The sequence below is a fragment of the Polyodon spathula genome, chromosome 3, assembly GCF_017654505.1.
Source record: "Polyodon spathula isolate WHYD16114869_AA chromosome 3, ASM1765450v1, whole genome shotgun sequence".
In the NCBI taxonomy this organism is placed as follows: Eukaryota; Metazoa; Chordata; class Actinopteri; order Acipenseriformes; family Polyodontidae; genus Polyodon; species Polyodon spathula.
Genome location: NC_054536.1, coordinates 19,784,787 through 19,810,997, shown reverse-complemented (window position 1 = coordinate 19,810,997; position 26,211 = coordinate 19,784,787). Strand labels below are relative to the sequence as shown.

The 26,211-nt window shown below is 39.3% G+C and overlaps 1 protein-coding gene and 1 long non-coding RNA gene across 5 annotated transcripts in view; one reads left to right on the top strand and one right to left on the bottom strand.

Annotated features, from left to right (window-relative positions):
- Positions 1 to 2,179: 2,179 nt before the first annotated feature.
- The window catches only part of LOC121312824 (SWI/SNF-related matrix-associated actin-dependent regulator of chromatin subfamily D member 3-like), a 67,631-nt gene continuing 43,599 nt past the window's right edge, over positions 2,180 to 26,211 (top strand). Inside the window, exon 1 of one of the 4 annotated variants that reach the window (XM_041244627.1) lies at positions 2,180 to 2,423. In XM_041244627.1, the coding sequence (XP_041100561.1) occupies positions 2,412 to 2,423 (12 nt within the window). In that variant the 5' untranslated portion in view covers positions 2,180 to 2,411. Of the gene's footprint in view, positions 2,424 to 4,343; positions 4,671 to 26,211 lie in introns of those variants that run through there. The other 3 variants (XM_041244623.1, XM_041244628.1, XM_041244629.1) reach the window with 3 other exon arrangements.
- LOC121312826 lies at positions 17,480 to 21,014 on the bottom strand. The gene is made up of 3 exons (XR_005949910.1): positions 20,933 to 21,014; positions 19,094 to 19,172; positions 17,480 to 17,519 (listed from the first exon to the last, which is right to left on the bottom strand). It is a non-coding gene; the product is annotated as an uncharacterized LOC121312826 (long non-coding RNA).

The following is a 26,211-nucleotide window of genomic DNA, read 5'->3' as shown; positions in this document are numbered from 1 at the left end:
CCAGTGCTGTTGGGCAGGGGGGGTGATGTGATCACATTTTTTACATCTGGTAAGGATCCTGGCAGCAGCATTCTGAACTAGCTGCAGATGGTTTATGGTGTGTTTCGGGAGACCACCATATAGAGAGTTGCAGCAGTCGAGTCGAGAGGAAACAAATGCATGACAAAGTATCTCTGCATCTGGGAAGGAAATATAGGGACGGACTCCTGAGATGTTTCTAAAATGGTAGAAGGAAGATTTGACCATGGAGGAGATGTGGGCATCAAAGGAGAAGTTGCTGTCAAGATGTACACCAAGGTTTCGTACTGTGGGGGAAGGCAGCAGCAGACAGTTTCTGAGGTTAAGGGCAGCTACATTTAGATTTTTAAGTTGAATTTTAGATCCTACTAGAAGGAGCTCAGATTTGTTAGTGTTCAGCTGAAGCAAATTGGCAGACATCCAGGCCTTGATGTCTTGAATGCAAGCCGAGAGCCGGACCATGGCAGAGGGGCTACCAGGGTCGAGTTTTAAGTATAGCTGGGTGTCGTCAGCATAGAAGTGAAACATGAGGCTGTGTTGGCAGATGAGGTGACCCAAGGGAAGTATGTAGATATTGAAGAGAAGGGTCCCAAGAACCTGTATTATCACTATGTGTCTAAAGAACACATGGCTAAACAAGAGTGAGTATCACACCTTGGCCCAGAGCGTCCTTCACTTACTGCAGTGCTGTCTTTCAGGTTGATCCCATACATGTTCTACTGTGGTTGCTGTGGTGTTAAGGAGGGTTATGCCTGAATAGAGCATGTCTATCAAGAATATGTCTTCAAATACATTTCAATGGTTTAAATGGGCTTGCAGCAGTAGCCCAAAATGATATATGTTTACTGCCACTGCATAACGACTGGGCGGGATATGTGTTCGTATTTTTACCCTGGTATTAGTTGAATGTTGTACCGATCATGTCAGTAAATCAGATGCAAACTTTTGGGTAGCTGTAGTTCGAGAACCAGATCACTTTTCCACTGCAGTACTGCTATTTCATATACAGATGGCACTATAGCCTGTTTCACTGCATTCCAACAGACAACGCAGAGCAGAATCAAGCCATAAACCTTAGTTAAATAAACACAAGGAAAACAAAACAAAACAAAACAAAAAAAAAAAAAAAAAAAAAAAAAAAAACGGTATAAACTGTTGCAAACATACCCATTTTCTGTGCCATTCTATGCAGCCAGGTACTTCCCTAATATAATCAAGGAAAGAGATACGCCACATGGATATTCAGTTGAGTGATGATGATGATGCTCAGTTTAATTTCTCCCACCTTTTGCAATTACATGATGGGGTCGCTGGCCAGATACAAGACCATAAATGAAGGACATATCATTCTAATTCAGAAATACAGCATTCCAGTATCGTCTGTGTATGCAGGGTCTGTCGGCAAATATATGTACATATCATTTATTTTACCTATTGTCGGTCAGCCGCTAGCCCTGAAACAAAGGATAAAGAGAGCAAACTATGACAACAACAAAAAAAAGAGGTTGAAATTGATTTAAAAACCCAAACATCCCTCTTTATTCAATAATTACACAAATCTGTATTTAAAAAAAAAAGAACTGAAAAAGTAACGTTTTCCCAATTGAATATATATGTATTTTATAAATATGAAAAATAATAGCATGCAGGCTGTAGTTGCATAGGTTAAGCACAATTCTTGGGAATCAGCAAATATATATATATATATATATATATTTATATATAATATATATATATATATATATTATCTATATATAAATAGTTCACAAATATTAATGTACACTTTAATGCATTTGTATGGGATACAAATACACTTGAACCACACACACCTGCTACTGTATTTCTTGACAGTTCCTAATTAAGTGGTCACATCCTTAGTATGGTGCCTTTTCATTTCTGATTAAATATGCATGAGACCTTGCGTTTGTATGATCCCTTACTGTATTTGGTGAGCAATGTACTCTTGTACTACTTCATTGCAAAACTCGGTAGAAATCTGGTACATTTCGTTTGATTTCACTTTATTTGTGTCCCAAATCCCCACTCTTCTAGTCCACTTTAGGTCCCCATGTACCATATTTTGTCAGTTTGAGAGTGTCAGTGTTCTCGTGTAATATACAGACGCCCCCTTCTTCGCCTCTTTTGTATCGATTCTGTTTACTGCAGCGCCCGCGCCTGCGCCACTGCTCCAGTCACACAGAGCGTTTCCCGACCCGGCTCCATCCTCCAGACTCAGCCCCTTCCGAGGCACCAACCTTCCATCTGTACAGACAACCGGGGGGAGTGTGGGAGAATCGCAGACTGCTTACCGAGGGGAAGTTCAGAACTAGACAGCCGGACAGAGACTCTTTTGCAACAGCCGCCTCAAGACCGCAACCTGCACTGAAGGAGCTATGGAAAGAAAGGTAGGTAATTTGTAGCTACACATTATTCCATTGGTAATATTCTTCTTTCTCTTCATATTTGCCTCTCTTTAGTGAAATGCAAATACGTTTTTGTCCACCATTGCATTAGATCACGCCGAGCAGCCCAGCCCACCTTGCTAAGGCTTGGCAATGTGCCAGCAAGAATCCTAGAGTTTAGTTTTTCAGCTGAATCAGTCTATTCAGTCCAGCACAGAAAAATAAATAAATAAATAAAAAAAACAGCAGAAAACAACAAGAGAAGATATTCAAGCTAGTTATTCCAGTGTAGACATTTTATTTTAAATATTGTATTTATTTTCATTAACGGTGCTATTAATATTTGATACAAGAAAAAAAAAATCTGTTTTAAAAACAAAAATCTCCGTAAAGAGTACCCCCCCCCCACCCCACCCCACCCCATTGCAGATATGAGGGGCTTGTTAACCTTGACTATTTGAGGAATAGACACTTGCACTGCTACCTGTGCAAGGACACAGATCCTGTCTTGTCATCGTGTTTGCTCCAGTACAGTTTTTTTTTTCTCTATGCTGTGAATGAACGTTCAAACTTGGTAAAAATCTGTAAAAGTATAAGAAAGGCATGTCCTTATGTATTATCTAACTAGAGAGGATGTAGACCTCAGGGAGAGGTTTTTAAGTGGAGGTACCCGTGCATCCAAATGTGATGAAACTTGGTACATTCATCAAGACAAGTTCTAGAGAGTATGACATGGGATATTTCCCGTTAGATAAACGGACATTGGTGTGTTTGAAAAAAAGAATGGCCCCACTTTACTGATGTGGTCGGATGCACTCCACTGGAAACAGTAAAAATGTTAACCACGTCACACGACAAAGAGGGCCTTTCTTCTTATAAGAACTAGACTGGGGATGTATGAATTTGTCTGTCTATATATATGTACAGGTGAACTCCACACAAAACTGCTTACCCAGTTGTGACAAAACTTGATTATTCTTTACCAAGTTACGGGGATGTAGGTTTTTGATGATATAATGTTTGTTATATTAGGTACTTCATTTTTTTTAATTTACAACCATAGCAGAGGAAGTATGTTACTGATATGTACATGTTACTGTTTGATTGTTAAATATAGCATGTATTTAACGTATTCATATCGGTCATATGTGTTAAACTGCAGACAGGAAGATTTTGATCCAGACCACTGGAAAATGAGAGGCACAATAAAAGTTGATCCTAGACAAAAACCTTTGCTCTGCTCTGGAAATGTATTGATTAATTATGCATCCATTATTGGGGTCTTGCGTGTCGGGTATATACATCAATATGTACCATGCAGGATAACAGCAGGGCAGTGCAGTCATATTTTATGTATAGCATGTTTATACTGGGGGCCAGGGGGTTTGACCAGTATTAAATGTTTAGAATTGTACAGAAACCTAACAAAAACAGCATGATTCCAGGACAGTTTTTTTTATCAGGTTCGCCAAAGTTTTTTTTTTTTTTTTTTTGTTATATCTTTTTTAATTTTTCAGATATAGAAGGGTCAGGCCGGGGTTGTTTTTTTCTGTTTGTATGCAGCGTCCGTATCACATAAATTTAAATCAAACACCCATCGGGAAGAGCGAGGCATGCGGACGTCAGTTTGACACAGCACTTGCAGATGTATGTATTGTTTTAATGGCTACCAGTAAATTATGGTCCTCTAAAGCACCTGCTTAAGTCTTTTGCACAAAGCAAAACTTAGTAGGTCTTACATAAGACTGGTCATAAGCTACTGTTGCTAAGCAACGAAGACCGGCCTTATTTTTTCGAGTCTGTTTGAAAATAAAAACAAAAAAACAAAATGGCTACACGCAAAGTGAAGAAAATTAATTTTAGCTAAGAAGAAAAATGGGAAATTGTACTATAATTAATTCTTTTTTTAAAAAAAAAGTACTATTTGGGAGGTTAGGGTGTCATTAAAAAATTCAGACAAAAATAAATCCTGGCAAGAAATTGCCGAACAGGTAAATGCCATCAACCCGGCAGTAAGTCGTACTACTTGACATTAAAAACAATGGGGAAACCTGCTGGCTGAGGCTAAAAATGCATATTAAAAAAAGAAAACAAAAACTGGAGGCGGCCCTTTTGAAAAACTTTCCCAGTTAACTTCTTTTATAATTTATATTTATGGGGAAACGTGTCCCATTTTCAGTGGAATTGAACGGGTGCAAAGACGGGAATAGAGGATGCCACGGTGGTAGAAGCAGCAGGTAAATTAAAAATGTTAGTATCTATATATTTTCAAATCGCGTTTAATTAAAAATGTATTCAATTGGTAGTATTCTTATATTCAAAATCTTACTGTTCTAGTATAGGTCTTGTGAAAAAAATAATCTAGTAATCACTCAATTTCACGACAGTATTAATCTTGTTTAGGTAAACAATAAATATTTAATAATTTTATAGAACCGTGCAGTGAAATTGTTTCGTCTTGTTATTCTTAAAACTTCTAGGTGAAACTGGAATTACCAAGTGAGCGTAAAGCCAGTCGAACACCTCTGATAGTGCAATGATCTCTATTTGTCATCTTGAGTTATGCTTGAAAATATTATATTCTTAAATCAGATAATGTTTTTAGCATGATTTTGTGTAACAGCAACGTGTGTGGCTGTTATAGGAGTACAGACAAGTCGGGAATGAAGTTCATTAAAAAGTAACTAGATAACTTTCACAGACCCGTTTTTTACTGAAATGTTTAGTTTGTTTATATTTTGCGAAAAGCTGCATGAGCTTTTTTATAATGTATGTGTTGCTGACCTCAGATGGGCAACAAAACTGGTTAAAAACATACAGATTAGTTTAATGATTAAAACGAAGTCGTTATACATATATCAAAGTTTGACTTGTTTACAATAGTGTATGGCTGTTGGACTAGGATGGTTGTTTGTGCGGACAACATTAATTAATAGAGTTAAATGAATCTGACAGTACCATTGCAGCTTTTTAGTCCTGTTGGCTGACGATTTGTGAATTGCCCTGAAGTCTCCAACAACATTTAAAAAGCTTCCAGTGGCATAGAAACGAATTGCCACACAAACTTGATTGACTGCGGCGAGGCAGTGGTTTCTGTTAGCTGCAGGCTCCAAGTCATCTTTTAACATTTCCACTAAAGTTAGTACGTCCTCGCAGTGGAAACGCAGTCTTTCAAAAACTGCAGAGTTATTTAAATTCTCTAAGGGACTGTGTCTGCCCTGAAATAGTCTTTCCCTACCAAATGCCCTTTAATTATAAAATTCAGCAAAAGCTGTCGGTGCTGCTGCCATGTTGGCTTCTATAGCAAAAGATACTTGTTTCTCATTTAAGCCTGGTTAGAGGGAGGCTTAAAAAAATGACCGGTCTCAAAATTAAGACGTTTTGTGCAACGGGTATTAATTATTTTGGGATAAATTTTAAGTATAAGTCCAATAAGTGGTCTTAAAAGTATTTAAGACGTTTTGTGCAACCAGCCCAAGTTTGTAAAGTTTTCAGTGCATTCCCTCTGCAGTTTTGGTCCTTTAATGCATCATTGAGTGATGGGTTGGTTTACAGAGTTGTTGAACACACTCTGAATGTACATTTCTATTCAGTACACACTATATCAGGTACTGTTTGTTTGTTTACTGGAAAAGTTAAAAAAATGCATATTATATTGGAGATAAATAACTTTTAAAAAGTACGTACATTTGTGCGATATCATTATCAGAATAATGATGCCTAGAACATGTGCATCATTAGTGGCGACCAGGTTTTATTACATTTGCTGAAATACTGTATGACTGAGCACAGTTGTAAACTAGCTTTTGTTAAAATTTCATTTATTAAATACAAATAAGAGTGGTGTGCAGAGCTGGATGCGTTCATTAAAGTCATTGAAGGAGCTAACTCATGTAACAGGATGGTTTTTGAACATGAAAATTAGGAAGCAGGTGGTGGCAATGGGACTGAAACGGTTTCTTATCCATCCCACTTCTCTTAAAGTTGTTCAAAACGACCAGCATTATCTCTTTAAATCATCAAAAGAGGCTGAGGCTTCTTTAGTGTCCTAGGGGGGAACTGGTACCCAGAACCCCACCCATGCAGCCGAAGGTGCATTGATGTTAGAACCAAAACAAAGCATCTCTACCGACCCATCTGCTACTGTGACGGCTGAACCTCAGTCAAACCCTCCTGTGGCTCCTGTTGACCTTGCTACGGAGGATATGGAGACAGCGGCTCCGGCTTTCTGAACAATCCTTACGAGGGAGTAGCCCACTGGACTGGGTTTATTGGATTCCTAAAAATCCTTGAAGAACAGAGTACATATTGGTAACCCCCCTTCCACCCTTTACCTTTGAACACCTTCTCCTCTCCCCCTTGCTTGTTTATCCTTATTGTTGTCACTGTAATTAAAATGTCTTTTCTGTCACAAAGGTTAATAAGTATATAGCTACTTATATTATGTTCTACTTTAAAATGCTATCAACAATGAGCGAAAACATGATGCATTCCATGTCGAGGCTGCAGTTGTTAAACCTGGTTCTGAAACTCGTACTGTTCAGTTTATTTGTGCTTTGATGGTACTTTGTTTGAAGAAACAAAGAACATTACCATTTTTTTTTTTAACAATACACTTTTTCTTTGTGTGTAATGCATAAGCAGAGTCTGAGCTTGGGTCTACATTGCTGTTAAGAGAGTCATCACTGCTCTGAAGACTTTTCAGTTTTTCTAAACCAGGGGACTTTCAGTTTTGAAATCCTTTTGCAGTTTGTGTTTTGTATTTGTATTTTCTTTTGTTTTAATGTTTTGTGTTGCAGATCTCTCAACTTTTGTGATATTCAGAATGGAAAGTGTTTTATAAGTCAGACCCAGATGCCTTGCTACAATATTCCTAAAAGAAGAGGTCTCTTGCTATCTCATTTCAATCACTATAATGACGGTTATTAACATTGTGTCTCAGAATGTGCATTGAATTCTCACATCAAACTTACAAAATGCCTTTACTTTTTGCATCGCAATCAAGTATCCTTATTCCAAGAAACACATCTTAAATCTTGTTATGTCCACAGTTCAAAATAATCTTTTTTAGAATTGCAGCCCATTCCTGTGCTACAAAAAAAACAAGGGTGTTCTTATCCATATATCTGGGTCATTCCATACCAACTCAACCAGAGCCATTGCCTGACCATATCAGATTTTGCTAAAAAAAAAATTCACCTGGGGGGTTTCGGGCCCGCTGAGTTCAGAAATGCTAATCTTTTTTTTGTTTTGTTTTTGTTTCCCATTCGAGCTGTGACCTGGCAAAGGTCAACCCTGGGCTCAACTTAGACGCTATCATCATGTGTAGCACCTCGTTCGTAATGAATAGGGCTTTCGAGAAATAAATACCAGAAGCACCTAACCCAATTTTGGCAAGTTGCCAGACGAGGGGTAAGTGTCGAGTTTTATTCGAACTTCAGCCCATCTCTTTTCCCTGCAGGGGAAACGGGTCCTAAAATGTTAGTATTGCTTTAAGAACCTTAGGGACCACTCTTCCAAATTTTGGTTTCAACAACCCCCCACTGATCATTAATCCCCTGTGAAATTTGAATTCTTGGTATTTCTACCAAGCTTAGGCTGACATAACTCACAGGGGACTCCAAAAAATCACCCAAAGATATTTTTGGATAGATGTTGATGAGATCTGCAAGAATCAAGCAAAACATTTTGGAATGCGCGGATTTTGGAATTTTGGCAGATTTTTTAAGTTGCATTTGTGAAGCATTTGAGCATTGCTTATGGCCACTTTGGTGAGGCTAAAGTACCACATAGTCCTAAGTGAACTGGCGTTATTCATCCTAAGCAGCCCAAGTGTTACATCCTGCCTGGAGCTTCTGGGACTCACTCTGTGTGCGACTGTGCATATCATCATAGCATAAAAGTTGATGTTAAAGGCGTGTGGCGCTCAGGAGGAGTACAAAAGCTTGATTGGTAAGACTGTGCGCTCCCTCGAGGAAGAAGCTTGTATGACAGGCACTTGTGAAGCATGCCCTGGTCGTCAACCCCAAGAGGAATACTTTGATGGTCTGGATACAGTTGACAATTTTGTATTCTATCAGTGGGTGTACGTTGATCACTTCAACCTGCTGACTTTGACGGAGAAGCTCAAGGATTTCAAAAGAATCCTGTTTCACAAACTTCTGAGCCTGCGGAAGCATCACTTCGTCACCATGAGACAAAGCAACTTCCTGAGGTGCCTGAAAGAAGATCGGAAAGAGGACTATGCCGTCTGTCTGCTCGATTTTGCAGAAAATTATAGTTTTGTGATCCAAGATGCTGCCCAAGGATTTCATTGGGACAATTCTCAGGCAGCAGTCCATCCGTTTGTGTTATACTTCTGTCGGGATTGTACACTTAAGCACATGAGTGTTGGAGTGATGCGTAATGAAATGCAACACTCCACATCGACAGTGTATTTCAGAAGGAGGTAGGCAGTACAAGAACTGCAAAAACTTGGCCAAACTTAGCTTTCATCAGGAAGACTTGTGTATCACCAAATTTTTTTTGATGACTACTGAACTTTGTGATGTGTGGTTTCTATCAGTTGTTAACCAACCACATTCTGCATGTAACTTTTAAAATGTTTACACTCCTTAACTTTTTGAGTAGTTATATACTTGTCATAAGAACTGAGATTTTTAGTTCGATTCCAGTAGGAGTAAACGTGAAATTCTAGTGACGCCGGGAGTTGTTAACCCCTCAAGTTCCTTAAGTTTACCATTATAATCTATTTTTTGTGTTTTCTATCAGTTTATAGTTTTTGAAACACATCTAATTGAGGTTTTGGTAGTTTCAAGTGCGTCACTGTAACAAAGAAATCGAAGTTCCACACGCATGTTCATATCCCCTAGGCTCCAAGCTAGTGCCACTGGAAGCACATCCTGTCACTTTTTACTCTAGATCTAACCCAAGACAATGCAATATTGAAGAATAATGCCAGAATAACATGATGGTAGCGTCTAAGTTGAGGCAGGGTCACTTTTTCACTTTATGTTGACCTTTGCCAGGCCAAAACTCGAGAAAAAGATTAACAGTTGCATTGTTCTGTGTTTCCATTCAGAAAAAAATATTTCATTTCCTGGTTGCACAGTGTGCACAGGCCATTCATAGTGTCTTGCTGTGGGCCTGGAATGCAGAGTGCTGTTTTTTAGTTCTGGTCTGATTAACATCCTTCTTTAGGATCCTGTGTAGTCATGGTAAGCAAACTGGATTACACACACCTGATTACCTAAATTCACTTCATGTTGACGGAGTGGGATTTAATGTTGGTTAATGTATGTTTAAGAGAAAACGCAATAGATGTGTGCTTAACCAGCGTTATAACTAAAATCTTCTACAATGTACAACACGGCCAAAAGTTTTGCATCACCCTCTCTGTAGAATTAACTCATTTTGCTTCATACAGTCAAATGAAACCTGCTGAATATTGTTATGTTAACATATTGAATTACATACCACTTTGTAGTGTTCCATATAGTTAACAAAAAACTGACAAAAATTGAAACATGACATTTTGAAATCTAATATGAAATACTGTACTACTATTATGGCTTCTGGTAGACTTTTGCAATATCATTTTCTAGTTTTTGATTACACAATATCAAATAAGTGATCTAAATTATGTTCATATAGTTTTTTAGTTTTTTTATTTTGTCTCAAACCTAAAATTCTAGGTGATGCAAAACTTTTGGCCGTAGCTGTAGAAAGTGACTATGAAAATGATTGCAGAGACGTAATGAAAATAAGGATGATTTGATTGTAAGTAAGGCTGTATTTATAAAACATACTATTCAATGCAATGTAGGCCTTATGAATTTACCAGCACGCACATTTTTATGAAAACAGTTCCAAAGTGTGGTCTTGTCTGTGGTTTAATGGTAGTATTCTGGATTTAGCAGGGAATTGTTTTTTCTTTTTTATTTCTTTTTATATTTACAGAACTCAGACACAATAGACACCTGTAGTGCAGGACCTAAGTTAATTACATAAGTTGTGGTGATGTAATCATGGTTAGTATATTGAAAATGTACAGTTTACATCTTTTCAGGACATTTACTGTACGTAAACAAAATAAAGTGGCTGACTGGTACTTCTGCGAAATTCGCTGCTTCAGATTTCTGTGGAGGAATGGGGCTATGTTGTAATTTATGTGGTAAAAAGGCAGCCCATGCCTTGGTAAACTCAAGGTTATAGAAAGGGGAGTTCAGGAAACTTCACACCAAACAAAACTAGAACATTTTTAAGTGACCGCTGTTTTGCATTGAACTTTTCTGTACTGTGGTGTTTGATTGTGAGCGCGCGAGTGAGTGTTTATCAGTCTGGCAGCTGATTTATTGTGGCACTGTAAAAGGAAGAAGTCATTTTCACAAAGAAGATAGATACTTTAGAGGACTTTGCACGTTTCTTTAAAAAAAAGAATAAAAATGAAAAGAAATAAAGAAACAAACAAATCAAAGCATCCATAAAAACTCCAAACATCCCATACTAATCTCAGGTGCACTCACCTTAGTCCGAGTCCTACTTTTAGGAAAGACTCAGTGCATGGATAGTGTTGCAGCCAAGCCTAGAGGGACAAGAATAGCAAAGGTTGCAGACAGAGAGTGCAGGTGAGTGCTTGGTAGGCACTTTTATAATTAAATGAAATCAAATAAACACTTAAACAAAATACAAAACTAAACCATCGTCCCCCTTGAAGAGCTATTACTGTGAACTGGGATATGCCCTGCCAATGACCCTTATAAATCTTTGTAAATTTTTTTTATAACATTAATCTGACTTTTACATGAATTACATGACTGAATGTATGTCTCTTGGAACATGTCGCTACCTGAAATGGATATTTGTGTCAAATGACGATGCCAGGTTTAAGCCTGTTATTGTAAATAGATCAGGTTAAGTAAAAGATTAAGGTTAATTCTTTCAGATCGTGTCTTTCTAAGCACTGAGCTGGAGGAGCAATTTGTTATATTACAATAGGTCAGATCTGTGTACTGGTTGTCTGTAAACCTTGGAAGCATGCCTTGTACTCCAGTGTGTTTTCTGCTTGGGAGCATGAAATGACTGACCTACTGATCTTTTGTGCTTATATGGCTGCTACTGATTCTGAAGACAGGATTTGTGGCACATACATATGGCAGGAACTTGTGGATTTAACAATCCAGTGCTGTATGTACTGTATATTATCTATCAGAAAAGCAACCAAGCAACATGAGCATGCTGTAACTCAGTGGTTCTTTAACTTTTCCATGATGAGGACCACCTTGGAATCTTCATACTACAAACTATCTAGCAAGGTAGATTCATACAGAAACTATGGCCTTTAAAACTGCAGCAACCTTTGTGATGCTGCACTGTAACTGCAAATCCATGTGTTTATTTTACTAGTGATTCATTATTGCAGACAAAATATTTTTGTTCTTCGACCGTGTCAGCACTGGATGTTACTAGTTTAATTTCCCTAGCTGATCTGTGATTGACAATTGAATATGCAAATACATATGTATTTCGAGTTATCAAAGTCTTGCAAGTAATGCCTTACACCATATGCGAAGGTATCAAATATCTTTGTGCCGGTAACTAGTCAGAGCAAGAACCTCTAAACTCATGTTTGCAAGTGTCAGAAAGAACACTGGACAAAATTGACATTCTGCCAAAAGAGTGCTCATCTACTCAGGGGGGCAATTGTTATATTGTCTATCGAAAGAAAGAAAAAAAGAAAAAAGAAAGAAAGAAAGAATCATTAAAATAGGTTGCTAAGCAAGTGTCATGTGAACATTTCTGGTTTTGCAGCTCCTGTAATTAATTAATCGTCCATTGATGTCTGCACTTGACCATTTACAGCAGCAGAAGAAGACACCCTAACCTGTCTGGCTGTCCAGTCCCATTACAGTGGCTCTCAAAAGTATTCACCTTCCTTGGACTTTTCCACATTTTATTGTGTTACAACATGGAATCAAAATGGATTTACTTAGGAGTTTTTCCCACTGGTCAACACAAAAAAAGTCCATAATGTCAAAGTGAAAAATAAAATCTACAAATTGTTCTAAATTAATTACAAATATAAAACAGAAAATAATTGATTGCATAAGTATTCACCCCCTTTGCTATGACACAACTAAATAAGCTCTGGTGCAACCAATTGTCTTTCGAAGTCGCATAATTAGTTGAATGGAGTCTGCCTGTGTGCAATTAAGGTGTTTCACATGATTTCAGGTTAAATATTCCTGTCTCTGGGAGGTCCCACAGTTGGTTAGTACATTTCCTAACAAAAACTACATCATGAAGATGAAGGAACATTCAAAGCAAATCCGGAATAAGGTTCTCCAAAAGCACCAATCAGGAGTAGGATATAAGAACATTTCCAAGGCATTGAATATCCCCTGGAGCACAGTAAAGTCCAATATTAAGAAATGGAGAGAATATGGCACAACTGTGAATCTGTCTAGAACAGGCCGCCCTCAAAAACAGAGTATCCGGGCGAGAAGGGCACTAGTCAGGGAGGCCAACTTGAGGCCTATGGTAACTCTAAAGGAGTTACGGTCTTCCACGGCTGAGCTGGGAGACACTGTGCATACGGCAACAATAGCCCGGGTGCTTCACAAAACTGGCCTTTATGGAAGCGTGGCAAAAAGAAAGCCATTGTTGAAAAAAACTCACATCAAATCTCTGGCTAGAGATTGCCAGAAGACTTGTGGGAAACTCTAGACCAAGTGGAAGAAGATTCTATGGTCTGATGAGACCAAAATAGAGCTTTTTGGCCTCAATGCTAAGCGCTATGTTTGGCGCAAGCCTAACACCGCACATCATCCTGAGAACACCATCCCTACAGTGAAGCATGGTGGTGGTGGCAGCATCATACTATGGGAATGCTTCTCCGAGTCAGGGTCTAGAAAGTTTGTGAAGATAGAGGGCAAAATGGATGCAGCAAAGTACAGAGAAATCCTGGAGGAAAACCTGCTGAAGTCTGCAAGAGACCTGGGACTTTGGAGAAGATTCATCTTCCAGCAGGACAATGACCCCAAACATACAGCCAAAGCCGCACTGTAGTGGCTTAAAAACAAAAAGGTCAATGTCCTGGAGTGGCCCAGTCAAAGCCTAGACCTCAATCCAATTGAGAATAAGTGGAAAGAGTTGAAAATTGCTGTTCACCAAAGGTCCCCATCCAACTTGTTGGAGCTTGAGTAATTTTGCAAAGAAGAATGGGCAAAAATTGTAGTGTCCAGATGTGCAAAGCTTATAAAGACTTATCCAAATAGATTCATGGCTGTAATTGCTGCCAAAGGTGCCTCTACCAAATGTTGACTCAAGGGGGTGAATACTTATGCAATCAATTAATTTCTGTTTTGTATTTGTAATTAATTTAGAACAATTTGTAGATTTTATTTTTCACTTGACATTATGGACTTTTTTTGCGTTGATTAGTGGCAAAAACTCCTAATTAAATCCATTTTGATTCCATGTTGTAACACAATAAAATGTGGAAAAGCCCAAGGGGGGTGAATACTTTTGAGAGCCACTGTATGTATTTAATAACATATCCTAACTTAGAGAGAGTCAGAAGTTGCTGGAGCTCAGACGAGATCAGGAGTCAAAGCTGGTACACATGGCATTGTTTAATCTGCTAGCTGCCAAGATCCTGATTTCTACACGTCCCAGATAAGCACTGAGGAAAGCTGTCTGGAAAATGCTGTGAGTCATGGGGCGCATTGCACTATTGACCCTTCCGGCTTTGGTAGATTGTGAGTTTTGAGTCCCAGCTCAATGATGTCCTGGCAATCATTTACAGTACCATTGGCCTGTAAAATGAGGAACAAATGTTTCATCTAGCCATTTTGATTGTAGATAAATGATAGTATTTGATCACCACTGCAATTTTGCCTGTATTTAAAGGTGGGGGAAAAGCTCTATTCAGAGTATATTTAGTAAGCAAGACATTTGAGTGTGGTAAAATGGTCCCAGCAGCACCAATCGTTCTGCACATATTCATCTGCCACAATACCAGTCACAGTGTATCAAAACAACTGCCAACCAGCTCCCAGAATATTTCAGTCCTATCTGTATATCTCAAACTCAAGTATAAAAAAAAAAAATTAAAAAGGGGCAGTACAGTACTGATATTATTGTTATTACATAAAAACATAAGAAATAAGAAAGTTTACAAATGAGAGGAGGCCATTCGGTCCATCTTGCTCGTTTGGTGGTTAATAGCTTATTGATCCCAGAAGACAATAGATTTAAAAACCTTAGTTATGTCTCCTGGGTTATTGGGTATATTAGTTAATGCCTGTCAAACACTTCCATTTATTTATTTATATGCACCTTCCAACTAGGCTGGTGATTTGAAAGCTCACATTTTCACATAGTTTTAGTGTTGCTGTCACATAGGATTCTGCATCAAAGCCAGATTTTGTAAATACAATGATAATAACTCAATATTGAAGCCATTATACTTACATTTGTAGCAACTTACTCTTTAAGCATAACTGTAAGCAGTAGGGACTTTGGGTCCTCACAATCCAGTGCAGTCTTCAGCTCAGGACTGAGCAGCAGGGGTGTCCTTTGTTGAAGATGACAGAATGCACCGACAGAATCTGTTTCGGAAGGCTTTCATGGTGCCTGTCGTGCACCAATCCTGACTATAACCAATTAAGTTAATCTGCATGAGCTCTAAATTCATTTCAGTCTTCAGAAAAAAAAAAAAAACTGCAGTTGGGTTGTAAAACAAAATAAGATTTGGGGATTTTTTAAAAAAAAGTAGATTGGAGGAATTGAAGATGCAGAGTGAGACGCGGAAGCGTTATAAATAGCATGTATTATTATTGTTATTATTATTATTATTGTTATTATTGATTATTGATCAATGTGGCTTTTCTTTTGCATGCTTTGTTGTTGTTCACAAAAACACTAATTTCACATTTAGTGAATTTAGACAGGCACTGTGGGAGTGCTGAAAACCAGGGTGTTCCCTGCAGTCCAGTCCAGTCCTGTGCTGTGCTTATATCCTGCTTTTGAAATATACAATCCAGTTCCACTCTGAAGCTGTAACTTTTCTATTTGGGATTCCTAATAGGGAGCGATTGATAATGGAGGACTTCCTAATTTGGTAGACTAGGAATTTACTGGAAGGCTGTTCAGGAAGCAACAGGCAGTACAAAAAACCCTTCATGCAGTTAGTTTAAAAAAATGTCTGGGTCTACATACAGTATAAATGTGCAAAAAGACAGTGGTACACTTCAACAGCCCATAATATACTGCAGTAAACTTGTATAATTCTCACTGATAGCTATTGTTTTCAGGAATACTGTTTTTGTGTAATAGCTGCATTCATTTATTCAGTGTTTCATTTGTGATGGCTTCTGTCTGGTTTATGTTTGTTTTGTCAGTATCCGTTTGTAGACAGTCTCAATGGCTACACGTCTACAAAATCATTTGAAAAAGAAAAAGAAGTACTGTACTGGTCGTAGCCTGTTTTACTATCTGGTCTCTGTGAGAAGTCAGGAGATCGTTGAGAATGAAGCTTTCAAGTCATACTCTTTCAGTACACTAGGGACTGTGTCTGAGACTGCTAGCAAGCTGAATGTTTTTGTGGTAATGAGCCTGTCCTGCTCCTAAGACTGAAGTTTGCTACTTGTCAGATATCAATGATTTATCCTGGGTATCATGGAGCAGCCAAGCAGCTCTGTGATCAGACATGTCTGGATGTAACATGTACTGGATGAAACATATATTGCGGGTCTGTGTTAAAGAGATCTGCAGCTTAGCTGGTGGTGAATGCTAAACATTTTCTGTGAATGCTAAACTGACTGGACAAAAAAAATGCTCCTGAAGCCCCTAATGCATTGCTCCCAGTGCATTTTTGATTGGAAGCAAATGTGTTTTTGTCACAAAGACGGCTGCAGTGGGTGACGTGAGACCAGAAATAGGAACCAACACAAAATAAACAGAGAGGTGGAGTTTGGTGAAGTTGAGCGATTGTTACCGCTCAGCATTTAATAATTAAACAAGCAGAAAATAAAAAGTTGCAAGACAAACAAAACACAGGACACTGCACTTTAGCCAAAATAAAGAGATGAAACAAAACAGACTTAAACAAACAGTGGACTAACAGACAAACAAACACGGTGGGAGCGGCGTGTAGTCTCCTGACGACGGAGATGGGAGCGGCATGTAGTCTACCCTTGTTACAGGGGATTGGTGCAGCTCTCCCTCACGCTCTGGGAGCCAAACCAGCAGGCACTCTTCCCGTGCTGGTGGAGATGGGGACAGCAGGCATTCTTCCTCTGCTGGTGGAGGTGGAAACAGCAGGCACTCTTCGTGTGCTGGTGGAGGTGGAAAAAACAGTCCCTTGGGTTTTGGATTCCCACGGTCCCCCTGTCTAGGCACTGGACGTTCACGGTCCCCCTGTCTGGGCGCTGGACGCTCACGGTCGCCCCTTCTGGGCGCTGGACGCTCACGGTGCCCCCGTCTGGGCGCTGGATGCACAGGCTCCTCCCACTCAGGCATTACTTCTGCCTCTGCATATTGCGTATGGCAGATGGCCAACATGTGCCCATATGCCCCACACCCGGGGCACAACTCCGCCGCGAGGTTCTTTAAAAAAACCTCCCAGCTGTCATCCCCGACCTCCTCCTGCTGTTGCTGCGGTTGCTGCTGCAGGTTTCTTCTACCACTCCTTCTCCTCCCCTTCCTCTCCTGGGCCAGTTCCTCCTCCTCCTCCTCATAGTGGCGGAAGGGACAGTTGGCGAACAGATGGTCCTGGTCGCAAAGGGTGCACCCCGGCGATGGCTTGTTAGATCACCGTGGATGTTTGGCCAATAGACGACACTCCTCCTCCCTGTCCTTCAGCTCTTTATCCTCCTTCCATCCCATTTTATTTATTTATTTATTTATTTATTTATTTTTTTGCAATCCAAAAACTTTTTTTTTCGTTTCCAACACACATAAAAACCGGCCTTTTTTTTCCCCTACAAAACTGTGGTTCTTGCTCTGGTCTGCGTCTAGGAGGCGCTGGTAATCCCATGATGACACCACATGTCACAAAGATGGCTGCAGTGGGTGACGTCAGACCAGAAACAGGAGCTAACACAAAATAAACAGAGAGGTGTTGAAGCGATTGGTGAAGCGATTGTTACCGCCCAGCAAACAAAACACAGGACACGGCACTTTAGCCAAAATAAAGAGGTGAAACAAAACGGACTAACACTTAAACAAACAGTGGACTAACAGACAAACAACACAGTGAGTCAAAACAATTATTTACTTTTGTTTTTACTTTCTCCTCTCCACACCCGTTTTCCACTCACCGAACACACAACCCCGAGTGAGTGAAAACATGCTGCTTTTATGCAGCTGTACCAAGTCTCATTTGCTAATCAATTGTTCAGTTGGAGTCGCGGTACAACTGCATGTGAATTAATAAAGTGCAATTCCCCGTGCTCGCATATTATTACATTTTACCTGCACGTGAAGTGCTGTGCAATCCTCATGCCTAAATACAAATATACATTTAAACAACTCTTGTTCCACAGACCCATTTATATCCCAGGTACCAATGACTATACACCAACATTAACACACAACACGCAACATAACACTGAAATACACACAGGGGCCGGCAACATTGCCACAGTTTTGTACAGTGCTGAGAGTGCCTGTGATTTGGCCCACTGTAGAATGTCTGTTGCTTGATCAGACATGACTGTCTTGCAACTGGAGTTTTCTTTCCATAGTTTTCTTCATACACTGCCCTTTACATGGAAGGTCATTGCAGTTATTGTGTTCAGGGACAAGCTTGTGAAGACACTGAGAGTCTTCTACTCTTCCATTATATTTGCTGAATACTGTTACACAAAAGTCTCACACAGATAGGTTTAGTGGATGACATGACTCCAAAAAACATGCTTATTATAGTCTACTACACCATCATCCAGGACAAGAAATTGTCTCAAATATGAGGCCATTACCATTTTTCCCTTGACAGCTCTTAAAAAATCTAGAATGTTATGGTCTTAAAAACCAAATTTTACCTTAGGGCATTTAACGTTATTTCTCAGGCAGTCTCATTTCAGTGACCATAAGATTGGGTAACAATAAATTTCCTATCACTTGCACTTTTCTGCGTTACAATTCAGAACTTAAGATTTCACAAGATTTTCTTGTTGCTACTTTATGTGAAAGCCCTGTAAGAAGTGTCCTATTGCCCCCTGGCGCCCTCAGATCAAAGAGAGGTCATCTCCATTCCAGCTGGATGGAAATTTAACGCTTCCTCATTAACGCTTCCAGACAGAATATCACACTCTGCTGCACAGAGCTTCACTGACACGGTCAGCTGCTTTCACAGGGAGGCCTCAGAAGGGAGAGCTGGGCTCAGGGACAGGCAGCACTGCTGATATAGGGGTTACTGGGCCTGATTCGTATAACATTAAGAACTGTTTTTTGAAAATGAGAATAAACTTTAAAATCTCAAAAACAGATGAAAGGGGTGCTATAAACTTGATTTAATTGATCAAAATGGGCTTTAAAAAAAACAACTCCTTGAATTGGTTGCAGCTAACAAAATAATTAAAAAAAAATCATACCTGTCATGCACTTCCATGCACTATATCTCTGTTACCACTCCAGGTAAACTAAAGTTTCCAGTTTGTTTCCCTTACCTTCCAGGAAGTCTGTTAAACTTGCATCTCCTCGGTCATTTCACATCAGCAGTGCCTCTGTGGTCAAACGTCTTTCTGACTACAAAAGCATGTCAGTTAGTAGGTGAAATAGCTAGTTGGTTACTGAGAAGGGAGGGGGCAGTTTCATTCACCAAGTGAAATAACCATGAAGGTGCAAGACTATTTGAAAGCAGGTTAATGTGTATGCATGGCATAGACAAAGGATGGAATTAGGGAACAGGCACGTCGTCACAGCGCAGGGTCAGATGATTACATTTCTGGGTAGTTGGTTTGATTATTGCAAAATCCAACAAAATATGTTCTGATTTGATGTCAAACAGTGTGATAGAATGACTCGTTTATTTGTGCAAACTGTATAGCAGTGGTGTATGTTTACAATTAACAAAAGAACCCTCGATCCAGTTGTGATTAGAGTTAAATACATTTTGTGACAGAAAAATGGGAAAGTGCAGTGCAGAATGACATTGTTAAAAAGAATGAGCTAATATGAGGAATGTTGTCTTGTAAGGAACTGTCTGTTTCCTGTTTTTTGACCCCTTTTGATTTGTTACCCTTCACTTTGCGGTGTCCCATCCTGTGCTAACTCTCTAATCCTCTTGTGACACTGTGATTACTGGTGTCAGCTTTTGAAATTGTGCTATTTTTTAATCAACTTTTTCAGGGTTTAGTTTAAATAGAATGTTTTCACACACATACGTGGAACTTTTTATTCATGGTTAATATGTCAGGCTTTCAGAATTGGTATATTAACCAGGATTTATCTAAAATCCTAACGAAGGCATAGGCTAGAATTAAATGTTAATGAATTACATCTTTATGACAATTAAAAAAATAACAAAGAAACTGTCATTAGGGTCATTCCTAATGCTTTGGTTCTTTCACTTGAGTTCAGAAGCACTCAGTCTGCCTGCCACTGAAACATGTGAAAGCAAACCTGACAAAATAAATAATAATCCAAAACTCAGAACCCCTAAATATAGATATTGTTATTTGTTACTATAAGAACTGCATTTTCACAGTCAGATCTGTGCAGTTACAGCATCTGTTCATATGGAAAGTGAAAGGGACCTTTGACTATTTAGAGGCTGGAAGGAAAGTAAGCTGGGTGGAGGGTTAAAGCACCCTATTGATAAAAGTACTTGCCGTCTGCAGTAATAAAACGACTTTTGTTTAAAACTAATGAAAGTTGTCCATATTGCTATTCATAAAATGATCTGAGCACTTTATGAATGGGTATACAGTCGTTCAAGAACGAAAATCCTCCTCTTTTTGACAACATCATCAGCATTATTAATGTTCCCTGGGTGGGCGTTGGTAGCTGTTGCAAATCGAAAAATGGAATCCGCCGACAGTAGCCTACTACTGAAACCCGAGTCTGCAGCTGCCAGTTTGCAAAACCTAATTCTGATGCCCCTATCACTTCTGCCAAAAATTCAGGACATGTCTCACACTGAGGCTCGATCAGTGTTTTTTGCAATACCAAGCAAGCATAAATTTCCCACGGACTGCATCAGTAGCACAGTATAATGTATATTGTTGTGCTCCATGAAAATAAACAGGCCCACACAGGCTGTATTTGTCCAAACTGTTTTTTGTGAACACAGTTAAATGAAATAAAAAGAAAAGGACCGCTGTCAGCCGCAGATCACAGCAAAGAAATAATAATAATAAAATAACTGCCTATTCTCAGTCTCTCATTTGCTGCCCACTTCACAGCGCTGTTTCAAAATGATTATGCCAGAGAATATGTTCTTGTGTGAGTAAATATTTATTTTAAACATTAAACATATATTCAAAATGCATTTTGAAGATACTTACTGTTTATAGTTTGGCTTGCTGAAGGCAGGGTACTGGGTACAATTTTGTAAAAGACTAACCACTCCACCCAGTCCGGCCTTTGCTATTCAGACCCCCAGGAATGGGAAATGAAAATAACTGGTTGCCATAGATACAGCAATCAGGAAATGCCTTCTAGGTTGTCTGTAGAAACATTCCTCTCTCTCTCTCTCTCTCTCTCTCTCTCTCTCTCGTTCTTTTTAGCTTGAGTTTGTTAAACACTTAACCCATTGCGGGCAACTTGTATGGAGGCCTAATTGACAATGTTTTCTTTCACTTGAAGTGAGTACATTAACAGGGTTAGCCCTTTTTATATTTCTGTTGTTCCTGGCTTAGTAATTTAGAATTACGACACATACTAAAGTTAAATGAGACTCGGATAGCCTTCCATATGTGTGTGTGAGAATGCGTGTGACGTCACCAATGGAACGGATCCAAATGGGCCAATGGCTGATGAGTCACCCAGTGAATTTAAAACAATCTGTGTGTAGAGTTTAACATAAATACACCTGTGACGTGTTTAATCAAGTTTACAAATATAGCCAGTTCTACCCTTTGTGCTCTACAATCGAATAAACAGGCTTTCTAGCTATAAATAAATTCTTAAAAAGGAAGGAAATTCTTTGCAAAAAACTTTGTTAATGCATCAGTTAGGGTTGATATTAAAACAACAAAAGTAGGAAAATGAGATGTTGGGGTTTTTAACCCTAACTCTGCATTCCTTCCCACCCCCTTACAAGCAGTGGAAGGGGTAAGGCAACACAAGCAACCACAGACAGCCATCATCAATTAAGATGAACAACATACAGCTGTCTGCAGATAACACAAGAGACATCCATCGTCATGGTCCACTAGATGTATGTTGCTCATCCAGTATGTGCTACCCTCTCAAAGTGATATGATACAGCACATTCCAATCGCCCATTTAAGCACAGTTTCATAACAGTGTACCTCATGCACTTTCATTTTAGCAGGTCACAATATCATTGTGTCACACATCTGTCACATGGGTGTCCTGTTCTTAAAGTGCTCCATTTCCCCTATCCATGTTATTATGAATGCTAATGCTGGCCCATCACCCCTTCCTCCCTTGAAAAAGACTGTGTTATGCCATTGAATATCTGCAATTCCATACAACAGAAAGTTGTGCTAGGACATAAATTCATATTACAGCACTATTATTAGTCCTTCTGTCATGCACCTGTGTCTCCTGATTTACCATACATGTATACTTCCCCTCATGTTGCCCTGCATGCAGTTCCCCACCCCCCACCCAGCAAATTGAGGCACATGAAACATGTGGAAGCCACACAGACATTAATCATGGCAGTGGAATTCACAGAGGTGCAGTGTGGTCTCGGTGCCACTATTAGCTTAGACTGCTACTAGACCTGCATAAGCAGTGCCCAGATATATAGTGCCTATAGGAAGTATTCACCCCCTTGGACGTTTTCACAACCTGAAATCTTGATGCATTTAAATGGGATTTTTTTCCCTTTGATTTACACAACCTACTCAGCATTTTCAGTAAATAAGCTGGAGTCCATCTGTGTGCAATAAAAGTGGTTCACATGATTTCAGATTAAATACACCTGTCTCTGTAAGGTGCCACAGTTGGGTAGTGCAGTCAAAGCAAAGATACTGCCATGAAGATCAAGGAGCTTTCTAAACAACTCTGGGATAAAGTTGTGGAAAGGCACAGATCATGGGAGGGGTATAAAAAGATTTCAAAGGCATTGAATATCTCTTGGAGCACAGTCAAGTTGATCTTTAAGAAGTATAAGGCATACGGCACAATGAAGCAAAAACTGAACTATTTGGCCTAAATGCAAAGCGTTATGTCTGGCGCAAACCCAACACAGCACAACTCTGAAAGACCTACAGCGTTCCATGGCTGAGATGGGAGAAACTGTATATGTGGCAACAACAGCTGAGGTACTCCACAAATCTGGCCTGTATGGAAGAATGGCTTATGTTCTTATGTTCTTATGTTCTTAAATAGGAAGCCATTTCTGAAAAAAAGCCCTTGTAAAATCCTGCTTGGAATTTGCAAAAAGGCATGTGGGAGACTGAAAAGATGTGGCAAAAAATTCTGTGGTCTGATGAAACAAAAATGGAACTATTTGGCCTAAATGCAAAGCGTTATGTCTGGTGCAAACCCAACACAGCACATCACCCAAGTAACACCATCCCTTCTGTGAAGCATGGTGGTGGCAGCATCATACTATTGGGATGCTTTTCATCGGCAGGGACTGAGAAGCTTGTCAGGGTAGAGGGAAAAATGTATGGAGCTAAATACAGGCAAATCCTTGAGGAAAACCTGCTTCATTCTGCAAAAGACCTAAAACTGGGACAGAGATTCACATTTCAGCAGGACAATGACCCCAAGCACACAGCCAAAGCGACACTGGAGTGGCTTAAAAACAAGAAAGTGAATGTCCTAGAGTGGCCCAGTCAAAGCCCAGAGTTTAATCCAATTGAGAATCTGTGGCAAGACTTACCCCAAAAGTCTCACAGCTGTAATTGCTGCCAGAGGTGGTTCTACCAAGCATTGACTCGGGGGGGTGAATACTTATCTCACCAAGACTTTTTTTTCATTTTTTTTTTTTTCATTAACTGTTGTTTCACAGTAAGAAATTATCTTGCCTCTTCAAAGTGTTGAGTAGGTTGTGTGTGTCAAAAGAAAAAAAAATCCCATTTAAATGCTTCAAGATTTCAGGCTGTAACACAACAAACTGAAAACATCCAAGGGGGGTGAATACTTACTATATGCACTGTACATGACCCCCAACACACTGGCATGGCTGGAGACCTCATACACCTGGTGGGTCACGATGATGGATGTCTCTTGTGTTATCTGCAGAGAGTTGTATGTTGTTCATCTTAGCTGATGATGGCTGTCTGTGGTTGCACTGTATTGCGTTGGTCCCATTTAGAATAACTTGGAATATTTATTTTCCATAAACAACAATGACTTTGATATAAATTAATAAATGTCTAGGTTTCTTTTTACTCTAAACGCTTTACAAATGTATTTGTCGACATTTTTTAATTGTCTGATGTCACTCCTTCACTGTGATTGGTTGAGATTCCAGCAACTTGCTGAAAGACTAGAGCATGTTCTAGTCTTATAACAAGCTTTCAACACGCAGTATTCAACACGCTGTTGTATACAACAAGGGGGGTCACATGACACAGCATATATTCTGCATGTTGTTACAACATGTTGTACCTTGTGAACCTGCCATAAACTCAATCTGAGCGTCTGAGAAATCTTTTCGGAGTGCTTCAGTTGGTGAATTTTCTCTTTAGTTTTCGCACAACCTACACCTGTTTAATACTGATAGTACTATTATTAGCTATGATCATCATGCCGTTGTGCCATCTAATGGCTTTTTGTTAGACGATATAACCGTTTTTTAAATTTACGTATTTTTTTTACGTGAGTTTTCAACTGTTAAGTCTAATACTTCTGTAATTATTACTGCTGCTCTTCAGTTGGGTTTTTTTTGGGGGGGGGTTTGTGCAGTGGTACTGTCTTAAAAACAAAAACAAAAAAAACTGGTTATTGCTAATTGGTGTTGCGCAAGGCTAGCGTGTAGATGACTCTTCCCCTTTCTCCCCTTCAACCACTTCAGAATGTAAAACCCAAACTTAAAATATGTGGAATATCTTCTTTTTTTCTCAAAAAGCATTAAAATGACAAATATACAAATAAATAGTAAAAATAGGTTTAGAGTATACCCGAATCCACCCCAGCGAGCCGTTAGCCATTTTGAAAGTGAGTGCTCTGAGAATCCAGCTCTGAAGCTGGAGCGGCCAGAGTGTGCTCCGAGCACTCCCAAATTCATCTCCTCTGAGTTTTCAAAGACACCACAAAGCACTCTGAGATTGAGAAACCCCATAGAATAGATGGCAAACCTTAATGTATACAGTTGAAGTGCCTACATATGTCATTGAGCTGAAGTGGTTAAGGATATAAAGCATTTTTTTATCATCTGAAGTGATTATGTTACAAGCTGGTGTGTTGAATATTCTACAAGCTTGTGCTGTGAGTGATTGCACTTTGTTGTGTTGAGACAGAGAGATGCATTCTTTCTAGTTTTTTAATAAAGTCTTCCTGTTTTTACTTCTCAGCCGTACAGAACCACGCTCCCAAACAAACAAAAGTCAAGGAGTCGCATGCAAGCCTTTTAATCTACAAATATTTTCTCATGCTTAACATTTAAAAAGCAACCTAGAAATTGTACACCATAATTAAGAGGCTAAACAAGAGCTAAGTCACAGATTGACCTTTTTTTAAAAGCTGGGATTTAGTGACCTAAATTGTGTTGTTAACAGTTTTGCAACTACCTCACATGAAATTTTCATTTCCATGCTTATACTTAATGTACCAAACGTACCTGGGATTTAGCAAGCTCGGGTGTGATTTTCCATGCTTGGTTGCGCGTTGCTGTTCTTTCATCATGATGGCTGGTCTACCACAGTAAACATCTAGAGGTTAAGGGATTGTTCTCATCCTGCCCAGTGTGTGTACATGTTCTTGTAGCAGGATGTGAGAGTACAGGGTTTGTTTGGGTGGCTGTAGTTTCTGCTTCCCAGAAACAAACCAGCTAATTTTTCACATTCCTGGTGTGGTTTGTAAGCAACAGTGCTAGGTAAATAAACTTGAGGGGCCCTGCAGCAGGAGTGAGAATTCAGAAGGATAGCTGGGGGACTCTGCACATTTTTCAAGAAGCTACAAGAAGATTACATTCTATTTTAAATTCATTACACTTTTATTACATAGAATTAATTATATACATTTGTATGCATTGTTCTGATTGCATTGACACATGTGCTTTTGTTTTTGTTTTTTTTAAATATATGAATGTTTCAAATGATTTACCCTGGAGAGTTAGTGTGACCTGTAGATTGCCCACAGTCTGAATTGTGGCTGACAGAGGCTCTGACTAGCTTGATTTGGGTCAGTCTGCTGCTGGTGAAATCAGGCAGAGGTGACTTCTACTCTAACAGAAGTAGATGTAAAATAGCTTGAAGGAAGTCCGATGAAATGCCCTTAATGTCTCACACCTGGTTCTTTGCAGTTACTGCTTGACCACTCTGCTGTTTCAGTGTTGTTATCAGCCACTGCCTGTGCCAGGAAGACCCTCTTGTTGCATTGACATGTTTGTGATTTATTTTACCACAGCTGTTTTTGCAGGTTATTTATTACTAGATGGTTCAGCGTAAAGTGGAAGTGGTGCACAGGTTTCCTTGTT